Source organism: Geotrypetes seraphini, chromosome 4 (assembly GCF_902459505.1).
Source record: "Geotrypetes seraphini chromosome 4, aGeoSer1.1, whole genome shotgun sequence".
Classification (NCBI taxonomy): Eukaryota; Metazoa; Chordata; class Amphibia; order Gymnophiona; family Dermophiidae; genus Geotrypetes; species Geotrypetes seraphini.
In genome coordinates, this window is record NC_047087.1 from 101,889,873 (window position 1) to 101,911,756 (window position 21,884).

Below are 21,884 nucleotides of genomic sequence, written 5' to 3' on the forward strand. Positions count from 1 at the left end.
AGATAACATGAGAGTAAGAGAAATTTTGCAAGAAAGGATAGAAAGGCTGGTGGTAGAACAGAGAGTTCAATAGCCTAGTGGCAAAGAATCATAGACTCAATACGAGCCAATTTGCATTGTAGCAATAGAAGCCAGATAAACCATGGACAGCACTTACTGCTGGAAACTTTAATTCCAGCTAAAACATGTGATAGATACTAAGAGTGGAGGAAACCAGACATATTGATGTGAAGGAATGAAAAATAATAGTGCCACCCAAGAAATGCACAGAATCGACTTTGTAACACTGAAGAGTGAGTGCCTAGTAGCTACTGCAAACAGCATGGAGTTCCCAAGTAAAAGAAGCAAGTGAAATGTAACTTGGAGAGATTGCAGTGAGCTACAAAGTCAATATCACAGGATGTGAACAGAAGCGTTGTCATTAACCGAGATAGATTTTGATTGGAAAACCTGTGAAGTTCAGTGCACCGTAGTCACCAGCAGAGATTTCAATTTGTACAGCTGGTGGAGAAAGATTACATGTTGTCAGCTTTAGCCAGGAAGGGAGTCCTGTTGGTTCCTGTGAGCCAATAGACAGTGGGATGGCAGTGGAGGAGGATCCACTGTAACATACCCTGAAGGTACGACGAGAGAGATAGGAAGAAAACCAGGAGAGAACAGGACCCTGGAATTCCAGCAAGGACAACATGTCGAGGAAGAGGTGATGATCAACAGTGTTGAAGGCAGTAGACAGATCGAGAAGTATGAGGATAGAGTAAAGTCCATTGGATTTGGCCAGGAGCAGGTCGTTAGAGACTTTAACAAGGGCAGTTTCTGTAGAGTGGAGAGAGTGAAAGCCCGATTGAATAACTACATAAATAGAGCCAGTCTGACCTACGGCGTATTCCGAAAATCAATTAAAACCGTTCTGTTTGACAAGTTCATCTCCTAAACAGAAGCCTCTCCACTCACAATGATATTTTTCCCTCTATCTACCTTGATGTAATTTGCTGTCCTCTACCTATTTCTTATGTAACTTCTCTCTTCTGGCATCCTGTAATTCGCTGATTGTCCAGCCTTCTTCAAATGTGAACCGCCTAGAAGTCTTTCAATTATGGCGGTATAGATGAATAAAGTTATTATTATTATTGAAGAGGGTCAAGAATATTATGAGAGGAAAGGAAGTCCAGATAACGGCAGTGAACAGCGCGTTCGAGTAGTTTGGATGGGAAGGGGAGGAGGGAAATAGGACGGTAATAGAACTGAAATTGAATTTGTATCAGGGTCGGTTTACAGAGCCTTGCACGTGACCACTGAGTAATGGTGCAGACTTGCACGCTTGTCTCTTGTGTCTGTTCTTAGTTATACTCTACAGTAATAGACAGATAGAAAACAATAACACTCCAAAGGGGAGCAATATATAATTTGGAATAGAAGAAAACTTTTAACAAAGGTACGTCACTTTTCAGCAGAAGCCTTGGATTAATAGCTGCCTAAAAAAAGGTTTTTTTTAAGAGGACCAGAATGGATGTTGAATGAGTGTGAGCCTGCTCATAGTCTAGTTAGCTGCTGCTGAATGTCCCAGAATGGACGAGGAAAGGTGTAAGAACAGGTCTAAGCTTATATAGATAAAAAAACATCCTAAATAGGATGTGTACTAGCCTCCTCCTCCCCTACAGTCAGTCCCAAGCCTCCAAGGTCTTTAGAATAATGAAGGAGATGGAGAGGTTGATCTGAACACTGTCCATTTGACATTAGGAAAAAGACAGTAGGGTAAGAAATTCCTAAAAAATAGTGTGAATATCTCCCAAAGTACTGTATTAGCATTGATGGTACAGTGGTAGACGTTTTATATAGAAGAACCTAGTTGATCCTACTCACATCTTTTTTTAGAGTCTGGTTAATACCCCATTTTGCTTTAATGGAGCCTGCGCTTATCCCAGAAAGGGAGCAGTCCATCAGGGGACATTCCCTTTTAAAATGACCTTCCTCACAAATGTAGCGATCAGGGGTGGGCTAGCTTGTAGAGGCTCTTCCTTCCCCCTCCACTCTATCCTACGGGTTACCCCCTTTTGGGCCTCCGTGGGATACTCCTTTTCTCCCTCAAGATTTCTACCAGTTTACTGGAATCTGGTCAGAAAAAGAGGTTTCTTCCCCAGTATTTCCTTTGATCTCCCATTCCCCACCCTTTCAGCCTCTAGGTAATGTTCTGCTAATTCCGTGGCTTCTTCCAACAAAGCGTGGGCTTGTTGGGAGACCCATACTTGAACAGGAGGTGGCAAAATATTCAAAAATTGTTCCAGTACAACACGGTTCAGAACTTCCACTATTAATAGGATAAAGGAAAGGCATTGTGGCCGTCCTCAAAGTAATTAAGTGGACTAAAACGTTTGGACTCCAGTGTTGTACCGCATGAAATATACTGTGGTGCCTTGAACATACAGTAATAACCAATAGATAAATAAAGAAAGAAAACGCCTCTGGGGTTACAATCAATGAGTAAGTTTTGGGACACATCCCTAATGTGTTCACCTTTCTGGAGCTCCCAGTTCCTAATTTATTTTTCTATACCACTCGGGAGAAAGTCCCAGTATATCATGAATGGTGGCCTTAACTTCACGATAGTCCAGGGCTTTAGAAACATCCAATGCCCTATATGCAGCTTGCACTTATCTAGTTAAATAGGGGGTCACCAAGCTATGGTAGCTATCCTTTCAAATGTAGTAAGATATGTCTAGGATTGTCACCAGGCCCCAACTTAGTCAAGGTTAGACTTTTGGTCCAATCTCGTGAGTCTGGTCTAGAGGCCTCAGTTCCCTAGCCCGCATCTATATTCTAGTGAGTCACCTTTTGTTGAACCCCCCCTCAGCTAATCAGTGTAACTCCCTTGCTTGTGCTTCTAACAGTTGAATCACAGGCTGCTGTGATTGCCATAGTTGTTCTAGGGCCTCTGAGAACCATCGCTCCATGGCCTCTTGTCATGTTTGCATCTGCTCAGCCATCAACTTCAAACCAGCCTTGGATACCATCTTCTTAAAAAAAAAAAAAAAAAAGCAGGAAATAAAGAGAAACAAAACAAAATCCAAGTGTGGATTTTCAAGGATTACTGTCCCTCAGTCACCTTTCCCCAGCCCAGGTACCAGTTACCTGATCCGTTGGCCACCAAGGCGATATCCATCGATCTCACTCCTGACACCAAATGTGATGGTTTGAAACCCTCCAGTCACTCTGGTCTCTCATCACTCCAAACACTGGAAGCTCTGGCCACTTTGGCTTTCCATGGGTTAGACAAAAAGCCAGCATTCCTCCTCTGATGGTCACCTGAGAACCAGACCTACCCTGCCTTTCAGGGAGTTTTAGCCCTGTAATCTTATTGGAAGCCTCCCAAATTAGTTAAGATGAAGACCCGCCCCCCCCCGCCCCCGCCCAAATGCTAGTTGTCCCTTAGCAGTTAATTATAGGGAATCTTCCAAATCCTAAGATAAGGTTCCCCTTTGTTTCCCCCAAGTCCTCCTTTCTTTAGAGTTCATTGTCCCTTCAAAACAATCACTTTCCACTGTATGTAAATAAGTATGCAAATGAGCCTCATGTAGTCCTCTAATAGATGAGTCTAAGTTAGCCTCACAGTGGAACCCAAAGGCAGACCTAAACCCAAGTTGACTTGGTATACTATTTCCCCGGTGACAGGACATATAGTACACCACATCACAACCTTAGAATCATCTTCAATTCCGACATCTCATTTTCTACGCACATCCAACAAATTGCTAAGGCCTGTCACTTCTAACTCTGGCTCCCTATCCACCTTTGTATACAGTTCTAGCTCCTATAGCTGACCTACAAGTGTATTCATTCTGTTGCTCCTCAATATCTCTCCTCTCTTCTCTCTCCTTATACACATCCCATAGAACTCCATTCTTTAGATTAGCTGCTCATAGCTGCACCTGCCTCCTCTACTGCCAATTCCAGACTTCGTTCCTTTCATCTAGCTGCCCCCTATGCCTGGAATAAATTACCTGAGTTTGTCCACCAAGCCTCTTCCCTTACCTTGTTTAAAAGTAGACTGAAAATCCATCTTTTGATATAGCCTTCAATCGATAACCCTACTCCTCATTGCCCACCAACCTAGCCAGCAGATTAACCATTCCCCTTAACTGTATCTAGGACATCCTGTTTGTGATGGTGTGAGCCTTGCGACTAACCTATTAAGTACCAGCTCCTCCCAGGCTCCACCCAAGTTCTTTCCATAAACTGCCCTGGCACTAACTAGACCAGATGTGGGCAACTTCGGTCCTCGAGGGCCAGAATCCAATCGGGTTTTCAGGATTTCCCCAATGAATATGCATTGAAAGCAGTGCATGTAAATAGATCTCATGCATATTCATTGGGGAAATCCTGAAAACCCGATTGTATTCCGGCCCTTGAGGACCGGAGTTGCCCATGTCTGAACTCGACAGTGCAGGGGTGGTTAGTGGTGATATTCAGCAGCACTATCCAAATAAGTGATTGCGGATATAAGCAATTTAACCAGACAGGAGTTTCTCCTGCCTGTTTTTTTGTTTTTTTTTAGTTCAAAAGATTTTTATTAGGTTTTCATATAAACAACAGAATTAAATAAAAATACAAAATAGACAGTGAACTTCTATTCGCATACAAAATGAACTTTCGTAGGTAACAATATGAATAATGTAACAAGTCAAACTAAATAGTCATCATAAGTAGTCATCATAAGAAGTGTAGGGAACAGAAGGTATATACATGAACAACAGGAAGAATGAATGAAAGGAAGAAAGAAAGAAAGGAAATAAAAAGAGAGAGGAAAGGGGAGAGAGAAAGAACAAAGAAAAAAAAAAACAGGAGTGATCAACTAAGTACAGTGAATAAACTGATCAAGAAATTTCCAAGGTGAAGAGGGACCTGAGTAGCATAGAGATAATTTGGATATACATCGTTTTTTCAAAAGCATATTGTTCATATCTTTGGTACAGGCAAAGAGAGTTCCATCAAAAAGTATAGTCTAACAGATCGGCTGATTTCTAATTCTTGAGTATGTGCATAATGGCAGTAGTTATCATCGCATCTATCAGCTTTGAAGGACAGATCGATGTGGCAAAACAAGGATGTTGGGATCGGAGGATGACAATATCAAATGAAACATCTTCTGTACAAGATGTTACATCTTTAATAGTAGTCCAAATGCGGGACCAGAAGTGACGAATGGTTCGACAATGAAATAACATATGGTCTAGGGAGCCTTCTTCTTCTGAACAGTGCCAGCATTTCAGATCTGATTTCAACTTGGCTTTCCACATGCGAAGGGGAGTCCATACTGCATGCCACATGACATAATATAGTGATTATGATACTCTGGAGGACAGTAGAGGGCGATTAGTCATGGACCAAAATGAGTTCCAGTTAACATCTGAAAGGGGGATGTTCAGCATGGTCTCCCATTGATGCATAGATTGAGATAAGAAAGAGCAACGACCATAAGAACATAAGAACATAAGAACATAAGAAATGCCTCCGCTGGGTCAGACCTAAGGTCCATCGCGCCCAGCAGTCCGCTCACGCGGCGGCCCATCAGGTCCAGGACCTGTGCAGTAATCTTTTATCTATACCCCTCTATCTCCTTTTCCAGCAGGAAATTGTCCAATCCTTTCTTAAACCCCAGTACCGTTCGCTGCCCTATAACGTCCTCTGGAAGCGCATTCCAGGTGTCCACCACACGTTGGGTAAAGAAGAACTTCCTAGCATTTGTTTTGAATCTGTCCCCTTTCAACTTTTCCGAATGCCCTCTTGTTTTTTTATGTTCTGAAAGTTTGAAGAATCTGTCCCTCTCTACTCTCTCTATGCCCTTCATGATCTTGTAAGTCTCTATCATATCCCCTCTAAGTCTTCTCTTCTCCAGGGAAAAGAGACCCAGTTTCTCCAATCTCTCAGCATATGAAAGGCTTTCCATCCCCTTTATCAGTCGTGTCGCTCTCCTCTGAACTCTCTCGAGTAACACCATATCCTTCTTAAGGTATGGTGACCAATACTGGACGCAGTACTCAAGATGCGGACGCACCATCGCCCGGTACAGCGGCAGGATAACTTCTTTCGTTCTTGTTGTAATACCCTTCTTGATTATCCCCAGCATTTTATTCGCTCTCTTGGCGGCCGCTGCGCACTGTGCCGTCGGCTTCATTGTCATGTCCACCATTACCCCCAAGTCCCTTTCTTGGGTACTCTCATTCAATAACATCCCTCCCATCGTATAGCTGTGCCTCGGGTTTCTGATTCCCACATGCAATACTTTACATTTCTCAACATTGAACTTCATCTGCCATCTCTCTGCCCATTCTCCCAATTTGTCCAAGTCCCTTTGCAATTTTTCACAATCTTCCTTTGTCCGAGCTCCACTAAATAGTTTGGTGTCATCCGCAAATTTTATTATCTCACTCTTTGTTCCTGTTTCTAGATCATTTATGAATATATTAAATAGCAGTGGCCCGAGCACTGAGCCCTGCGGGACACCACTCGTGACTTTCCTCCAGTCTGAGTAGTGTCCCTTCACCCCTACCCTCTGTTTCCTACCCGCTAACCAGTTTCTGATCCATCTATGCACGGCTCCGTCCACCCCATGGTTCTTCAGTTTCCGGAGTAGACGTTCATGAGGCACCTTGTCAAAGGCTTTCTGGAAATCTAGGTATATGATGTCTATGGGGTCTCCTTTGTCCATCTGTTTGTTAATTCCCTCGAAGAAGTGCAATAAGTTGGTCAGACACGATCTCCCCCTGCAGAAACCATGTTGGCTGGTTATCAGAAGTTTGTGTTTTTCAAAATGTTCATCAATTTTTTCTTTTATTAGTGCTTCCGCCATTTTCCCCGGAACAGAGGTCAGACTCACCGGTCTGTAGTTTCCCGGGTCTCCTCTTGATCCCTTTTTAAAGATGGGCGTAACGTTGGCTATCTTCCAATCCTCCGGAATCACACCTGTTTTCAGAGACAGGTTGCAAATTTGCTGTAGTAGTTCCGCTATTTCCTCTTTTAGTTCCTTCAGCACCCTTGGATGGATTCCATCCGGACCCGGGGATTTGTCAGTTTTTAGTTTTTCTATCTGTCTGCGCACATCATCAAGGCTCACTTCTATGGATGTTAACTTTTGTGCTTGATTTCCATTGAAGAATTGCTCAGGTTCCGGTATGTTGGTTGTGTCTTCGTTTGTGAATACAGATGAAAAGAACATGTTAAGTCTTTCTGCGACCTCTTTCTCTTCCTTCACCGCTCCCTTCCTGTCTCCGTCATCCAGTGGTCCCACCTCCTCCCTAGCCGGCTGTTTCCCTTTAACATATCTAAAGAACGGTTTGAAATTTCGTGCTTCCCTGGCTAGTGTCTCTTCATACTCTCTTTTGGCTTTTCGTACCACACGGTGACATTCTTTTTGATACTTCCTGTGCTCTCTCCAGTTTACCTCAGTTTTGTCCCTTTTCCATTTTCTGAATGAATTTTTCTTATTGCTTATCACTTCCTTCACTATTTTAGTTATCCACGCCGGGTCTTTTATTCGACTCTTGTTGCACCCTTTTCTGAATTTGGGGATATATAGATTTTGCGCCTCGCTCACCGTGTCCTTGAAAAAGGACCAGGCATGTTCTACCGTCTGCCATTTTTGGGAAGTGTTCCTAAGTTTCTTCTTTCTCTCAGGATGTGGTAGAAGGTGGATATCGTTTTCCCTGAAGAGACAACTAAGGAAGTCCAGTGTAGCAAAGAGGACTCAAAAATTTTGTTTTATGGAAGTAAGGTCACATTAGCAATAGCCATAGTGAGAGTTAAGCCATTGCGAATGGCATGTTTGAAGAGAAGGGTATTGAGTACATAATTGCAAGAAAGGAGTCACCTGGCCATTGCAAATGAGCTGAGATACAGACCACAGTCCAGCTTTCTGCCATTTCTTCCAAGAGAAGGTTTTGCCATTATGCTTGAGTTTGTGATTGTCCCAAAGTGACATATCAGGACTATTATAAAAATAAGCATCTGCCATTACATCAAGAATACGTAGGGCTTGTTGTGTTGCACTCAGTAAGGAATTGGTTTAAATAGGAATTGGTTTAAATAGGAAGCAGCACTGTTTACTTTGCATATGACATTTCTCGCGAGTTTATCTTGCTAATGCACTCAGTAAGGAATACATCTTGAGTCATTTTGGAATGTTCATAGCACCTAAGATGTATAAAGGATATTAAGCACATATAAATGTCTCAAATTCCAACCAATAGAGAAAGTCTTGTGGAAGTGGTGTATGAATCCAGAAAGCACCATATTTGGCCAAAGATGCTGTTTGATACAAAGAAAAGTCAGGAAGATTCAATTTGGAGGCCATCAATTTAGATAGTGCTATACGAGGTTTTTTGTTATTCCAAATAAAGGTAGACAATTTCCCATTACTCCATTGAAATATAGGGGTTTTTTTTTTTTACAGCAGAAAGGCAACATGGACATTATATATGTGATTTGAGGGGCTAGGGTCATTTTCACTGATGCAATTCTACCCCACCAAGATAAGAACAGAGGGGACCATTTGGTTGTAGATTTGGTAATGATATGTTTAATCCTATCAACATTGAGCTCCATGATGTGTTAAGGATCTTTATGAATCAGGATACCAAGATATTTGACTCCTTCAGATGATCATTTGAATGGTAAATGAGATAAGTCCGTCATGGTGATAAACTAAACTAAACCTTAGGTTTATATACTGCGCCATCTCCACAAACGTAGAGCTCGGCACAGTTTACAGAGTTAGGATAGAAAGGAACTCCAATGAAGGGTTATAGGAAAGGAACAAGAAGAAAGAGAGGGACAAGGTTGTTTAATAGAAAGATTTCCGATTTTTCCCAGTTGACTAGGTTTCCCGATAAGGGGGAATATTGTGCAACTAGAGTGATGAGAGCTGGAAGGGAGGAAAGGGGGTCCCTGATGAAGATAAGGACATCATCTGCGTAAACAGCAAGTTTAATATGTCTGGGGTGAGAAGTGATACCCTTGATTGAAGTGCACTCGCGAATGGATGATAGAAGGGGTTCAAGTGCAAGATTGAATAAGAGTGGTAACAAGGGACATCCTTGTCTGGTGCCCCTGGAAAGGGAGAAGATTTTAGAAAGAAAATTATTAATGAGAATATGGGAGGATGGTTGTCAATAAAGTGTTTTGATCCATTTAATATAGTAATCACTGAAATTGAACCTATGTAAAACCCTTAGTAGGAATAATAATAGTAATAATTTATTTTGTATACCGCCATACCCAGCGAGTTCTAGGCGGTTCACATCAGTTAATCAAAGGTACAAATAATGAAGGCGTTGAAGTTAGCAGGTTAGAACGTACAATAAAAAAAGGAGGAAGAGATTCCTGGCAATTAGTGGATGGAAAGCCGTTCGGAAAGGTAGAGAAAAATAGTAGAAGTAAAATGTATTAAGAGTTCAGTCTGTGGAATAAGTGTGTTTTGAGTTGTTTTCTGAAGCTTCAGTATCAATGGTGAGGCCCACCACGGGTTCTGAAAGATGTTTAACATGAGCATTAATATGGTGAAAGAGTCGTAAGTTATCTCCAATATGACGATTTTTAATGAATCCTATTTGATCTTTATGAATTAAAGAGGAAATCACTTTGTTAAGTCTGAGTGATAGTATTTTGGCCAGGATTTTGTAGTCTAAATTAAGGAGGGATATTGGTCTAAAGTTTTTGACAAAGGTGGGCTCTTGTCCGGGTTTGGAAAGACCACTACGGTAGCTTCAGCAAATTTAAGCTGTTTCTCAGGGGAGCTATGGATGAAATTGTAGTAATCAAGAAGATGAGGGGCAAGGAGGTCATTAAATTTTTTGAAAAATTCATTGGTATATCCATCAGGACCAGGAGCTTTATTATTGGCCAAAGATGATATGGCAAGAAGTATTTCGGAGGAAGATATGGAAGATTCCAATTCTAATTTAGAGGGGTCACTCAGATGTGGAAGGTCAATATGAGTTAGGAATGAATCAATATCAGAATCAGAAGATGTAGATTTGGATTTATATAAGTTGGTGTAAAAGAGTTCAAATTGAGAAGTAATATCCTCATTAGAAGTTACAATTTGTCCAGAGGAGGTTTGAATGGAAGAAACATGTAGGGTTTTTTTTTCTTGTTTTGAGATATCTAGCTAGAGGTTTGCCCATGAGACTGTCACATATATAGTGACCTGATGCATGTAGAAAAAGGTCTTGTCTAGCTTTATATGAGATAAGGGAGTTGTACTCATATTTAAGCTTTAGAAGTTGTTGGTCTGTTAGAGGATCAGAAGTATGATCTAGCATATGTTTTGATTCTATCTGTTTGATGTTCATTTCCAACTCTTTTTCTTTCTTCATCATTTGCTTCTTCTTCCAAGAGGAAAGTTTAATTAATTCTCCTTGTAGGGAGGCTTTGTAAGCTTCCCATATAGTGGAAGGACAGATCTCTGGATCTGTAGAATTGAAGGTAAAGAATTCAGCAGTGAAATCCCAAATTTGTTTGACAATGTCATCATTTAGGAGAAGGTGATTATTAAGTCTCCAAGAGGAAGTTTTAGCCATTTTGTGGGATATGTAAGATGTAGAGAAATGGATGCATGGTCAGTGAGGGTAATTGTATGTATAATTACATCAGTCACTGAATGGATAAGATGGAAAGATAGGAGGTAGTAGTCAATTCTAATGTATGTGTTGTGTGGGGGAGAATAGTGGGAATATTCTTTGCCTTTAGGATTAAGGAGTCTCTATGGATCTATTAAGGAGAAGTTATCTATAAAATTGTGAAGTTCTAGATAAGTTTTGGATTTGGTGGGTTTGCATAGAGATGATCTATCAAGCAGTAAATCTTGTATTTGATTAAAGTCACCACCTGTGAAGGCAAGAAACAAATTCTAACAGAATTTGTTGGAGGTTTCTGAAGAAGTCAGGGTCATCGGTAACCGGGGCATAAATATTAAAAAAAATATATTCAACTGAGTGCAACACAGCATGTACCAAACACCATCTTCCCTCTGCATCTGCTCTATGTGTTTGAATGACAATAGGTAATTTGGTGTTAAAGAAAATAGAGCAACCATTTTTTTTTCCTATGAGTGGCCGGCGAATATAAGTGGGACGTGAATCCCTGGATGTGAAATTTAGATGCAGCAGCTGAGGGAAGATGGGTTTCCTGTAAAAAAATGACATCAGGATGTTTTGCAGTGAGATAATGAGATATTTTCTTATGTTTAATGGGGTGATTAAGCCCATTGACATTATGAGATATTATATGGAGTCAGCCATTGTTCATATTATGAGGTTCAGTAAAACATGAATCATAGCAGTGCTCATGAAATAGTAATACATAATACTGAAAGTGTGAGAGACCATTTCTAATAGATAAGTGACAAGAGAAAAAAAAAGAGAAAAGATAAGATAGAAAATTAGAGGAATGAACCCACTGCATGACTGTGAAAGAAGCCATGCAAGTGAGATAGAATCACAGTTCATGGGTGCTCCTGTAGAACACAGGGGAGAAACACAGGCAGTGTGTAACAGCTCCACATTATTAGTAGTAAAGTGACTAATGGGTATTCAAGCAAACAATGAAAATTAAGAATAGCAACAGGCCATTCAAGGGAGAAGAAAGTCATTGCATTTTCAGAGAGTCTAGAAAAGATTTCAGGTCATCCGGATCAGTGAATGAAGAGGTTTTGTTATTATACGTTACCCTCATCCTGGCCATATTTCCCACATATGTCTCTCAATTCCTGACGATATGAAAGGAATTCTTTGCGTTTAAGTGCAGTGGTCTTGGCAAGGTCAGGAACTATGAAGAATTTCTTGCCCTGATATAAGAGCCGTGGATGGAATTTTGCTGCAGAGTTGAGTTGGAAAGCATGTTGAAAACGTAGCAATTTCATAACGATAGGTCTCAGAGTAGTCAGGTGTGTGGAGGGCCAAGATGGAACACAGTGTGCACGTTCAAATTCTAGTGGTGCTGAAAAAGACAGGCCCAGAGTTTTCGGGAGAAAGTCAGTGAGGAATTTTTTACATAGCGGCTCCCTCAGAGGTCTCCGGAATACCGATGATACGAACGTTGTTTCTCCTACTGTGATTCGATAAATCTTCAACATCACGTTGCAGAGCTGAGATAAGTTTTTCATGTTTGTCTAACAAAAGGAGTTTAGGTTGTAATGAGGCAGTTTATTCCTCGAGCGCATTGAGTCGGTGTCTGGCGTCAACAAACTGAGCACTGATAGCTTCAATCTCCACTCGCAGTAGTTTGGTTTCTTCTACCTGTTCCTGCATGATGTGTTTAACAGAGCGCAGTTCTTTGATAAGAGTATCGAGCTGCGATTCCTCGTGTTTAGGCGCCATCTTTTCAGGCGTGCAGGGGTTGGTCTTCGGTCTTTTACCACTGGTACCACTGGTACCACTGGTTGGTGGAGACTCTCTTTTTGCAGTTTTCGGTGGAGTCATAGGAAGAGAAAATCTGATACTGTAGATGCGAAATATAGTAGGAAAATTGGCTTAAATACACTACAATAATCTAAATTTAGAAGCCAATGTGGAGGAGCAATCACTGCATGCGTCTGCTCATCTCGTTCGTCAGGCTCCACCCCCTCTCCTGCCTAGTTAAACTGCTTTGAATATCAGGCAGCTTGGCTTTTTGAATTTGCCTTTGTTTAAATCTGAATCCCTTTATTCTATTAGAACTAATGGAGATACAGTGGTGCCTCACACAACGAACGCCTCGCACAGCGAACGCTGCACACAACGAACTTCATGTCTTGATTCATACAACGAACTTCGTTTCACACAACGAAGTCGCCCGAGCTGCCGATGTATTGCATCCTTCCGCGCAGGCACTGCAGGCAGTCGTTAGTCACTGCGCTTAACTGCCCTCTCTCACAGCCCTTCGCCTGGCTCCCTGTGCAGTGGCGGACCGTCGGCTTGCCTCCTTTTATGGAGGGGCCCGGCGCCTACTGCTGATGCGTTGGGGGGGGGGGCGGAGCTACTCTCGCCGCTTCCCCGATGCTAGAAAAAAAAAAAAAAAAGAAAAGTTAAGTCCCAGTTTTTGCCGCTGAGACTCTGCCCTCTCTCACTGTATACAGTCGTCCTTTTAAGATAAACTCAATATTTTTTATATATCATGCCTTCTAAAAAAAGCAGGAAGGTGATTTCTGTTGAAATGAAACGGGAAATAATTAGAAGGAGTGAATGTGGGGTAAAACAGTGTGACCTCGTCAAAGAGTTTGGCCTCAGCAAGACCACCATTTTCACCATTTTGACAAATTTATCTTTTTTTATGTCATCTTAGCATATTTTATGCTGCAGAACGAATAATTTTTTTTAACATGTATTGTTATGGGAAAACGCGTTTCACATAACGAACTTTTCGCATAACAAACTTGCTCCTGGAACGAATTAAGTTCGTTGTGTGAGGCACCACTGTATTTGTATCTTATTTTGTAATTTTGGATAGTATTTGCAATATAGCTGTTTTTATTTCAAGGTTTCCTAGAGATTTTGTTATTGTGTTATTCTTATGTCACCATTTTCTACTGTTTGCTACCAAGAGCTCCTCTGGAAGATATGATCTAAAATGTAAGCAATAACCAGAACTTTAATTAATTATATATGTTGTAATTTTATGTTTGGATACTATGGGCGAAATAGTAAGCTCTCAATAAACTTGGAAATTTGGTGTTCTCCCTCTATCATTAAAATTCCTAAGATACTAGAGGTCTTAATGTAAATAACATTTATAAGTTCTTAAGAGAGAAATTTATATGCAAACACTGGGTAATTTACATACTTTACAAGCTCAGTGCCTCTTATCTTTAGAAATTTCTGAGACACAACTCTCCTCATATAGTACCATACTTGTGTGTTAAAATGTTGATATACACACCTGCTCCAGCATACAGTGTAGTATTACAGGGACAATAACACACTCCTCAGAAATACAGCTCAATAAATCATTGTAATACCTCATGTCCACATCTGCAGGCAAAAAAGAACCTAGTTACTAATATCCATTAAGGGATTAGTAGCATTGTCAAATTAACTTTCTCCACACTACGTCAAATTTGTTCTGTTTCAAAATTCTTATGTTCCAAGTCACTTAACACATTAATTCACTCACTGGTAATTTCAAAAATTGATTATTGTAATGCTCTATTTAAGGGAATAGCCCCAAAGGAAACAAGACATCTACAGATTATTCAAAATCACTCAATTAAACTTATTACAAAAGCCAAGAAATTTGACCATGTGTCTCCCCTCCTTAGGAATGCACATTGGCTTCCAATTGCTCATCACATAACATATAAAATATGTTTGCTAACTCTCAAGTCCCTTCTTTAAAAACTCCTGCCTTCATTCATAGATTCTTGATTCCTTACACTCCAGGAAGATTACCGCATTTTCACGTAGATAACGCGCACCCGTGTAGAACGCGCACACGGGTATAGCGTGTGGGAAATCGTTATATACCGCACACACCCGTATACCGCGCATGCTGCCCTGACTCTCCCGTCGCCGCCCGACTCTCCTTTCGCCCGCCCCGACTCTCCTCTGGCCACCCCGACTCTCCTTTCGCCCGCCCCGAATCTCCTCTCCCCCTTGAAGTCCTGTCCCCACCCTGAAAGCCTGATGCCCCCCCCCCGATGTCCGATTCACCCCCCCGCAGGACCGCTCGCACCCCCAACCCGAAGGACTGCTCGCACGCACCCGCACCCCCAACCCGAAGGACCGCTCGCACGTACTCCCACCCGCACCCGCACCACCACCCTGAAGGACCGCTCGCACCACCACAGCCTCCCGACCCCCCCTCCGCTCATCATGTAGAAGCTCCTACCGGTGTCCTGCTGCTTCCTCTTGGCGGTCCCGGCCCTTCTGTGAGCCCTGCGTCTGCGCTGCTTCGTCTTCCGGCGGTCCCGCCCTTTCTCTGACGTTTTTTCCTTATTTGTCTTATTTACTATCAAAAATTTGTATTTCTTTCCCCATTTTTTCTTTCTGTTTAGTATGTTCTGTCGGGTTAGTCATATTTGTTTGTGTTGTCCCCCCCCCCCCCCCCCCACGGAATTTGTAATTTTACTTTTTGTACATCGCTTAAAATTTTAAGTAAGCGATTAATCAAATTTTTAATATAATTGAAACTTGAATAATAATGTACAATCCCACCCTTTTACTAAGCCACAGTGGAGGTTTCTATAGCGACCTGGAGCGCTAAATGCTCCAACTCTGCTTCAACACTCATAGGAATTCCAGAGTATTTAATGCTCCGGGCTGTCATAGAAACCTCTACCACAGCCTAGGATAAGAGGGCCAATATTTGCCTTTTAAAACAAGTTAAATGGAAAAATCATGTATTATTTTACAGTAATTCTACCTTTAAAATATAACTGAAATGAAGACATCAATGACTTAAAAATATTTTTTCTTTTTATAAAAATGTCTTATTGTGAGAGTGAAATCACATAGAACCTTATACCATAGAGATAATCTAGAGTTACTAGTACAAACCCCATATGTAAAATTGGAGAACTGATGAATAATCATTTAATTCCATGCACTCTTCTACAGATGGCATTGCTTACTGTAATGCCACGTAACTGTTAATCAAGGGTGCATAGTAACACTCAAAGAAAGCATCAGAAGAATATGATATTTTATTACATAAACATCAGATAAAACAGATTATATATATATAGCCCACGTATGTTCTCGGTAACAGAGTTGAAACAAAGTTAAAATAAGAGTTGAAGCAGGCATGATGATTCACACAGACTGTTACGTACACTATACCCTGGCCATAGGCACAACACTTACCCCTCACCCTCTGTCTCAGAAACCATTTCCTCATCTTGGGATTTCTGAATGTAGTTTCTAACCTGCACCGAGACTGGAGCTTCCTTAAGCCTCAGGGGTTTTAATGCAGCCTTTGCTTCTCCAGAATTCCTTGCTTGGCTGGCTCCAGCTGGGATCTTTGCCTTGCATCCTGACATTATTAACTCTGGAAATGGCTGAATACATTCTAACTTTCTGATCCAGAAACAATTTATCTTTATATTTCAAGAAAATTTTTAATAGCCATCTCTATCTGAGTCCAGTGCTAACTGAACAAAGAGTATAGCTATCATCATCTGCTCTGTCTCCGAACTTTCCAAAATATTTGTTAAATCCAACACATCCAGATCTGGGCCTGTTGATTTTTAGACGTCTTCTTCTTCCCAGTTAGGAGATAATAAATTTTTGAAACTGGAGGGTAGGCATTTTGAGGAATCTTCAAATTCTCAATGACATACCTCTTGAACATATGAAGAGGAGAAGTCATTATCAATTTAGGGAAATTAATGAATCTTAGATTTTGTCTTCTTGAAGCATTCTCCAGCATTTCTAATTTAAAGTTAATATTTCCACTTTCTTTCATCAAGAGTTGATTTTGTATCCCCACAGTTTCCACTTTTTGTTTTTGTTCCACTAATTCAGTTTCTATTTTTTCCATTCTTTGCTGAAGATTCAATGAATCCGAAAGTATCCCAGAACAATAGGTAGTTAAATTTTGCATTTGAGATCCCAAAGAAGACTGTAACCCTGAAATAGCTTCCCAAATAGAGTTCAAGTTTTATATAATTGGGGGTTTCTTTAAATCACAAAATTTACTGAAGTAAGTTTAGTTTTCACAGTACCTGCTGAGGAAATTACTGACAAGAGGTTCTGTTGCTTCTCTGCTAACTCCAGGGGGGTCCCGTGGTGATAGCTAAATATCATCCCACTTCGTTTCCATCATGTTGGCCTTTTGGAATGTCAGCCAGGGGCAAACTTTGTGCTTATAGCTGGATTGGGGGCTGCAGACTTACAGTATACCCTATTGGAGCAGCATATCAGTAGAGCTTTGAAGAAAGCCCTCAAATTGACATCTGATATTACCCATTGGGAACTTCAACATAAGTTTCTACTTCGCCTTTATGTCTCTCCTACCCAGGCCTATCGGATGCATATCAGTCAGTCTCACTGTTGCCTTAAGTGTTCCACCATTTATGCCTCTTTGGGTCACCAATTTTGGTCCTGTCCGAGGGTCACAGCATTTTGAATGACTTTGGGTAGATATGTCTCGAATCTCTGGCGGCACAGTTGTAATCCTACACCAGCAGCTTTGTTTGGACAATACCAGATTGTAACTCCAAAGCTTTGAGGAATTGCAGCCTTTGTGAATCGAGTCATGCTGATGGGGAAGAAAGCCATATTGCATGTTGTGGTAAACAGCCTTTGCCTGCTAGTAGTGTCCATGGAGCAGTACACAGGTCTAAAGCAAGCCTTATTCAAATATCCCATTTAAACCACAATCTGAGTCATTAGATGACTTTCCCTCTTTGACCTATAGAGGGAGCGGGAGAACAGAAGTGCAGGTTTCCCATCCCCCACTCTATCCCAGATTAGTTCCCAGGAAATCATTTCCTCCTGAGGGTTTGTGGCGTGGCTGCAGACTGCTAACTCAGAGAGCTAGGCTGTTAGAGAGTCAGAAGCAGGAGGGACAGCCAGAGGACAGGCAGCAGCGCTCAGGGCTGAGAGCTCTGAATAACAGTCAACCTCCAGAATTCATGGAGCTGACAGAGGCTGGAGAAGAAGCGCCTCTCAGTATGCTGGAAAAGCCTCATGATATGGAGCTGGACCCAGGGCCAAATGCTGAACTGCCAAGTGAAGTCCTACCGATGGAAGTGTGCTGCATCAAAAGCAAGTAACCGAAACTGCGTTTGTGAGTACCTGAAGCCATGCTTATCTAAATTGCTTTCAAGTGTTTGATAATCTGGACAGAGCTGAAGCATGGTGGAGTGCTTATGAGAGCTGTAAAGGACTTATTTTGTTTTCTTTTGAAAGTTTGCTGTTTCCCTGGCGGGGGAGAAGTACTATTCCAGATACGGGCAGTGGGGTTTGCCCCGTGTTCAATGTGGTGGGATTGAGGGCCTATCGTTGGCACGGAGCACACCAGCACATCAACTGCTGGGAAAGTCAGCACAAGTGCGCTGACCTATGCTGGAGTTATCAGGCCTAAAGACTGTTTTGATTTTGGGTTTTTTTTTCCTCTGGTTTCTTTTTCATGAGTTTATGGACTGTGAATTGAAGGTGGAACCAGCCTTGCTGTGAGAAAGATTTTTGCTGTTTGCATTGGAAACTAATTTTAGTCAGTATCTTCTTAGAGACTGTTTGCTTATATATTGATTTTGAATTGCTATATTTGGGACCATTCTTATACACAGAACATCCTGACGAAGTTTGTGTATTATTCTGGTTGGAAGAATAAACCCAAGTTTGCATGAAGAATTACCTACCTGGTGTGGCGGTGTTTCTTACTCTGAACGCTTCACTTCTTTTCCTTGTGCCGCCCACAGCGGCGCACAAGAGTTTTCCCTTGTCCCGGAGCCCCAGGACCCATTGCCCTGAGGTTGCTGGTGACAATGTTTGGCTCTCTTCTGAGGCACCGTGGATGCAACACTGGCGATCACTTCTGATATTACAAGCAGCCTTGGAACGTTGCAGTATTTCAGATCTTGATTCCCCTTCAGGATGTTGTTTTTGTACCTTATGGGAGCATATTTGGACTGATTTCACGCCTCAGGCACGCAGCAGAATTCTGAATATATAACTTTAATGCCAGGTTAATTTTTTTTTTCATTTGCAGGAATGTATTATGATCAGTGGTGGGGGAGGGAGGGGAGGAGCTGTTGGGACTATAATATTCTTGAAGATGGTTGTTATGGTCTGTGCACTGCTGGTTTTGCTTTGTGTATTTTGTTCAAACCAATAAAAATATTTAAACATAACTTTAATTTCTGTGTTGTCCTTGAACCAATAGTTCATTCTATTCTTAGGTTTCTACTAGAAAATTTCTGTCCCCGTCACTGCCCCGTCCCTAGACCACAATCCTCTTCACCGCGTCCCCGCCGTCCTCTTCACCTCCCTGTCCCCGTCTCTGCCATCCCTGCTCTACCTTTCACCGCCCCGTCCCCATCTTCAGCGTCTTCTCCTCTCCATCCCCCCATCCCCAGCACCCTTCACACGGTCCAGCAGCTCCCTCCCGCCGGCCAGCCGTGCATTTCTCTCCCTCCCTCCCTCTTACCTTCTCTTGTGGCGAAACTGGCAATTTGTATAAGGCTATATGCTGTATTACAGCCGAAGCCTTGAAGTCGCGTCGGGTTGCCTGCTAGAAAAGTCTCCTTCGATGCAACAGGAAACAGGAAGTTGCTTCAGAGGAGATTTTTCCAACAAGCAACGCGATGCAACTTCAAGGCTCCGGCTGTAATACAGCTCATAGCCTTATAGAAATCGCCAGTTTCAACAAGAAAAGGTAAGGGAAAAGGAGGGAGGGGATGCATGGCCAGCAGGAGAGAGGGAGCTGCTGGATCGAACACTCGTTCATCGCGCGTGCTAACCATTCACCGCTCCACTGGGCGGTGAATGGCCTTGTCCCCGATCTCGCAGTGACCTTTTTTGGGGGGTCACCGTTTTGGCGAGTTACCCGCGGCTAGCTGTGGCTAGCCGCTGGTAACAACCACCGTGTCATTCTCTAGTTTCTACTTTATAGGCTTGCTCTTATGTTATTCTAATTTAAGCAACTGTAAACTGAGTCAAGCTCCTCCGGGAGATGACCCAGTATATAAACTGAAGATTGGATTGGATTGGATAGCTGTGTTGTTAAAGCAGTTAATGCCTGCTGTACAGCAAGTTCTTCTCCTTTGCTGCATTCACTTCCTTCACATGCTAACGGCTGGGAGAGTGGCTGCACTGGCGTTCTCTGCTCCTACGGAGAGAGACTGACCACCTCAAAAGAGGCTAAAGAGCACTCCGCCTGACTCTCGCCTTGAGCCAAGGACTTCTCTTCCATTTCTCCTCTAGGCTGCCTCTCGACGAAGACGTCCATTGGATCTGTTTGCACTGGTAATTGCCCGAATTCAGAAGGGAAAACCCAGGTCTTAGATTTTCTTTTCACCATCTTAGTTAGGCTCCTCCCTTTTGAAGACAGATTTATATTTTGATCGGAAATAGGCATGTCGATAATTACAGATTCTTATATGTTGTTCTTATGTATCTATCTCTTAATATTACCAAAATCTAACCTCTCCTTTTCGAGCACAACCAAAACCCTTTTCTACACTCTTATCACCTCTCGTTTAGCCTACTGCAATTTGCTTCTCTCAGGTCTTCCACTCAACCATCTCTCTCCCCCCTTCAGTCCATTCAAAATTATGCTATATAACTTTGAGCCACTATACTCACATTACCCCTCTCAAGTCACTTCATTGACTCGCGTATACAGTTCAAACTCCTCATACTGACTTACAAGTGTATTCACTCTGCACTCCCCAATATCTCTCCTCACTCATCTCCCCTTATGCTCCCTTCCCTCCCCCCCCCCCTCCGAACTCCGTTCATCGGGTAAGTCCCTTTTATCTCTAATCTTCTATTTGTGTGTCGCACATACTTATTCAGGCTCTTATCTAAACCCTTATCCTCCACTGTCAACTCTAGATTCCATCCCTTCTATCATGTTGCACCATATGTCTGGAAAAGACTGCCTAAGTCAATACATCAAGCTCTGTCTCTAGCTGTATTCAAATCCAAGCTAAAAAATATTTTTTCAAGGCTGCTTTCAACACCTAACTCCCATTCACCATAAAGATACCTAAGTCCATCATATCATATCATCCTCTCTGTCTGTTCAAATTAGATTGTAAGCTCTACTGAGAAGGGACTGTCTATTGTTTGTTAAATATACAGCACTGTGTATGCCTTTCAGCACTAGAAATGATAAATAGTAGTAGTAGTTATAGTAGTTACATCTGAGATATGAAAATCCCTTACATATAGCCATAGATGTCATCTTAGATAAAAGTTTTGGTTATGAATCTTTCTGTTGCCACTGAAGGAGAGACAGAGATATTTTGGGAACTTGGGGAAGATAAGTGAAAGGCATTTCTAAGCAGAGTATTGTGAGTATTACATTATTTCCCTAGGACTTGGGTAAAGGTTTAATAGGAGCAGTGGCGTACCAAGGGGGTCCGCCCTGGGTGCAGACCATAAAGGGGTACTCCCAGGGTTGGCGTCAGTGTCATGGTCCAGGAACTTCACTGCCTTGCCAGCGTCGGGCCTTTCTCTCTACCGGGTCCTCCCTTTGCAGAAGTAGACGGGACCCAGCAGAGAGGAAGGACTGACACCGGCAAAGCAGCAAATTAAGGCTGACTACAATGAGAAAACACTCTGAGCAGGTTTCTTGTGGGCTGCCGGAGCCTTCCCTCTGCCGCATCACAGATGACACGGCAGAAAGAAGCCCTGGCAGAGCAGGCCGCAAAAAAATCTTAGTGGGATGGGGGATTCAGTTGGGTCCAAAGGTGCTGCACATGAGGATGGGAGGAAGGGAGGGATGAAAAGCTGCTGCACAGGGAGATAGGAGGGAGTGATAGAAAGCTGCTGCACATGGGGGAGAGAGGAAGAATTGTTGGACATGGGCTGGAGAAGAGAAATGGAGATGCAAAAAAAAAAAAAAAAAAAGGTAGAAAGGGATGAGAGGGAGAAATCCTGCATATGGTGGAGGGGAGGGATACATGCATGGAGAAGAGAGGAGACATGGTGGACACAGGGTGGAGGGCAGGAAGAGATGGTGCATGGAGAAAGAGAAAGAAAGAAATGTTGCACATGATAATGAAGGTGAAGAAGGGAGAGATTCTGCATGGAAGGGAATAGAGAGGTTTGACCCAGAGCAAAAGGCAGGGAGAGAGAGATGATAGACAGTGGGAAAGAAACAGAAATGTTGGATATGGCAATGGAAGGGAAGGGAAGATACAGAGATGGAAGATGGATGGTGAGCATGGAGAAAGAAGTAAATGTCAA

The 21,884-nt window shown here is 42.3% G+C and overlaps 1 protein-coding gene across 2 annotated transcripts in view; it reads right to left on the reverse strand.

Annotated features, from left to right (window-relative positions):
- The window catches only part of SPAG17 (sperm associated antigen 17), a 742,651-nt gene that overhangs the window by 569,647 nt on the left and 151,120 nt on the right, over window positions 1-21,884 (reverse strand). For both annotated transcript variants that reach the window (XM_033941513.1, XM_033941512.1), the window contains exon 10: window positions 13,906-13,997. In XM_033941513.1, coding sequence (XP_033797404.1) covers window positions 13,906-13,997 — 92 coding nt within the window. The remainder of the gene's footprint in view (window positions 1-13,905; window positions 13,998-21,884) is intronic.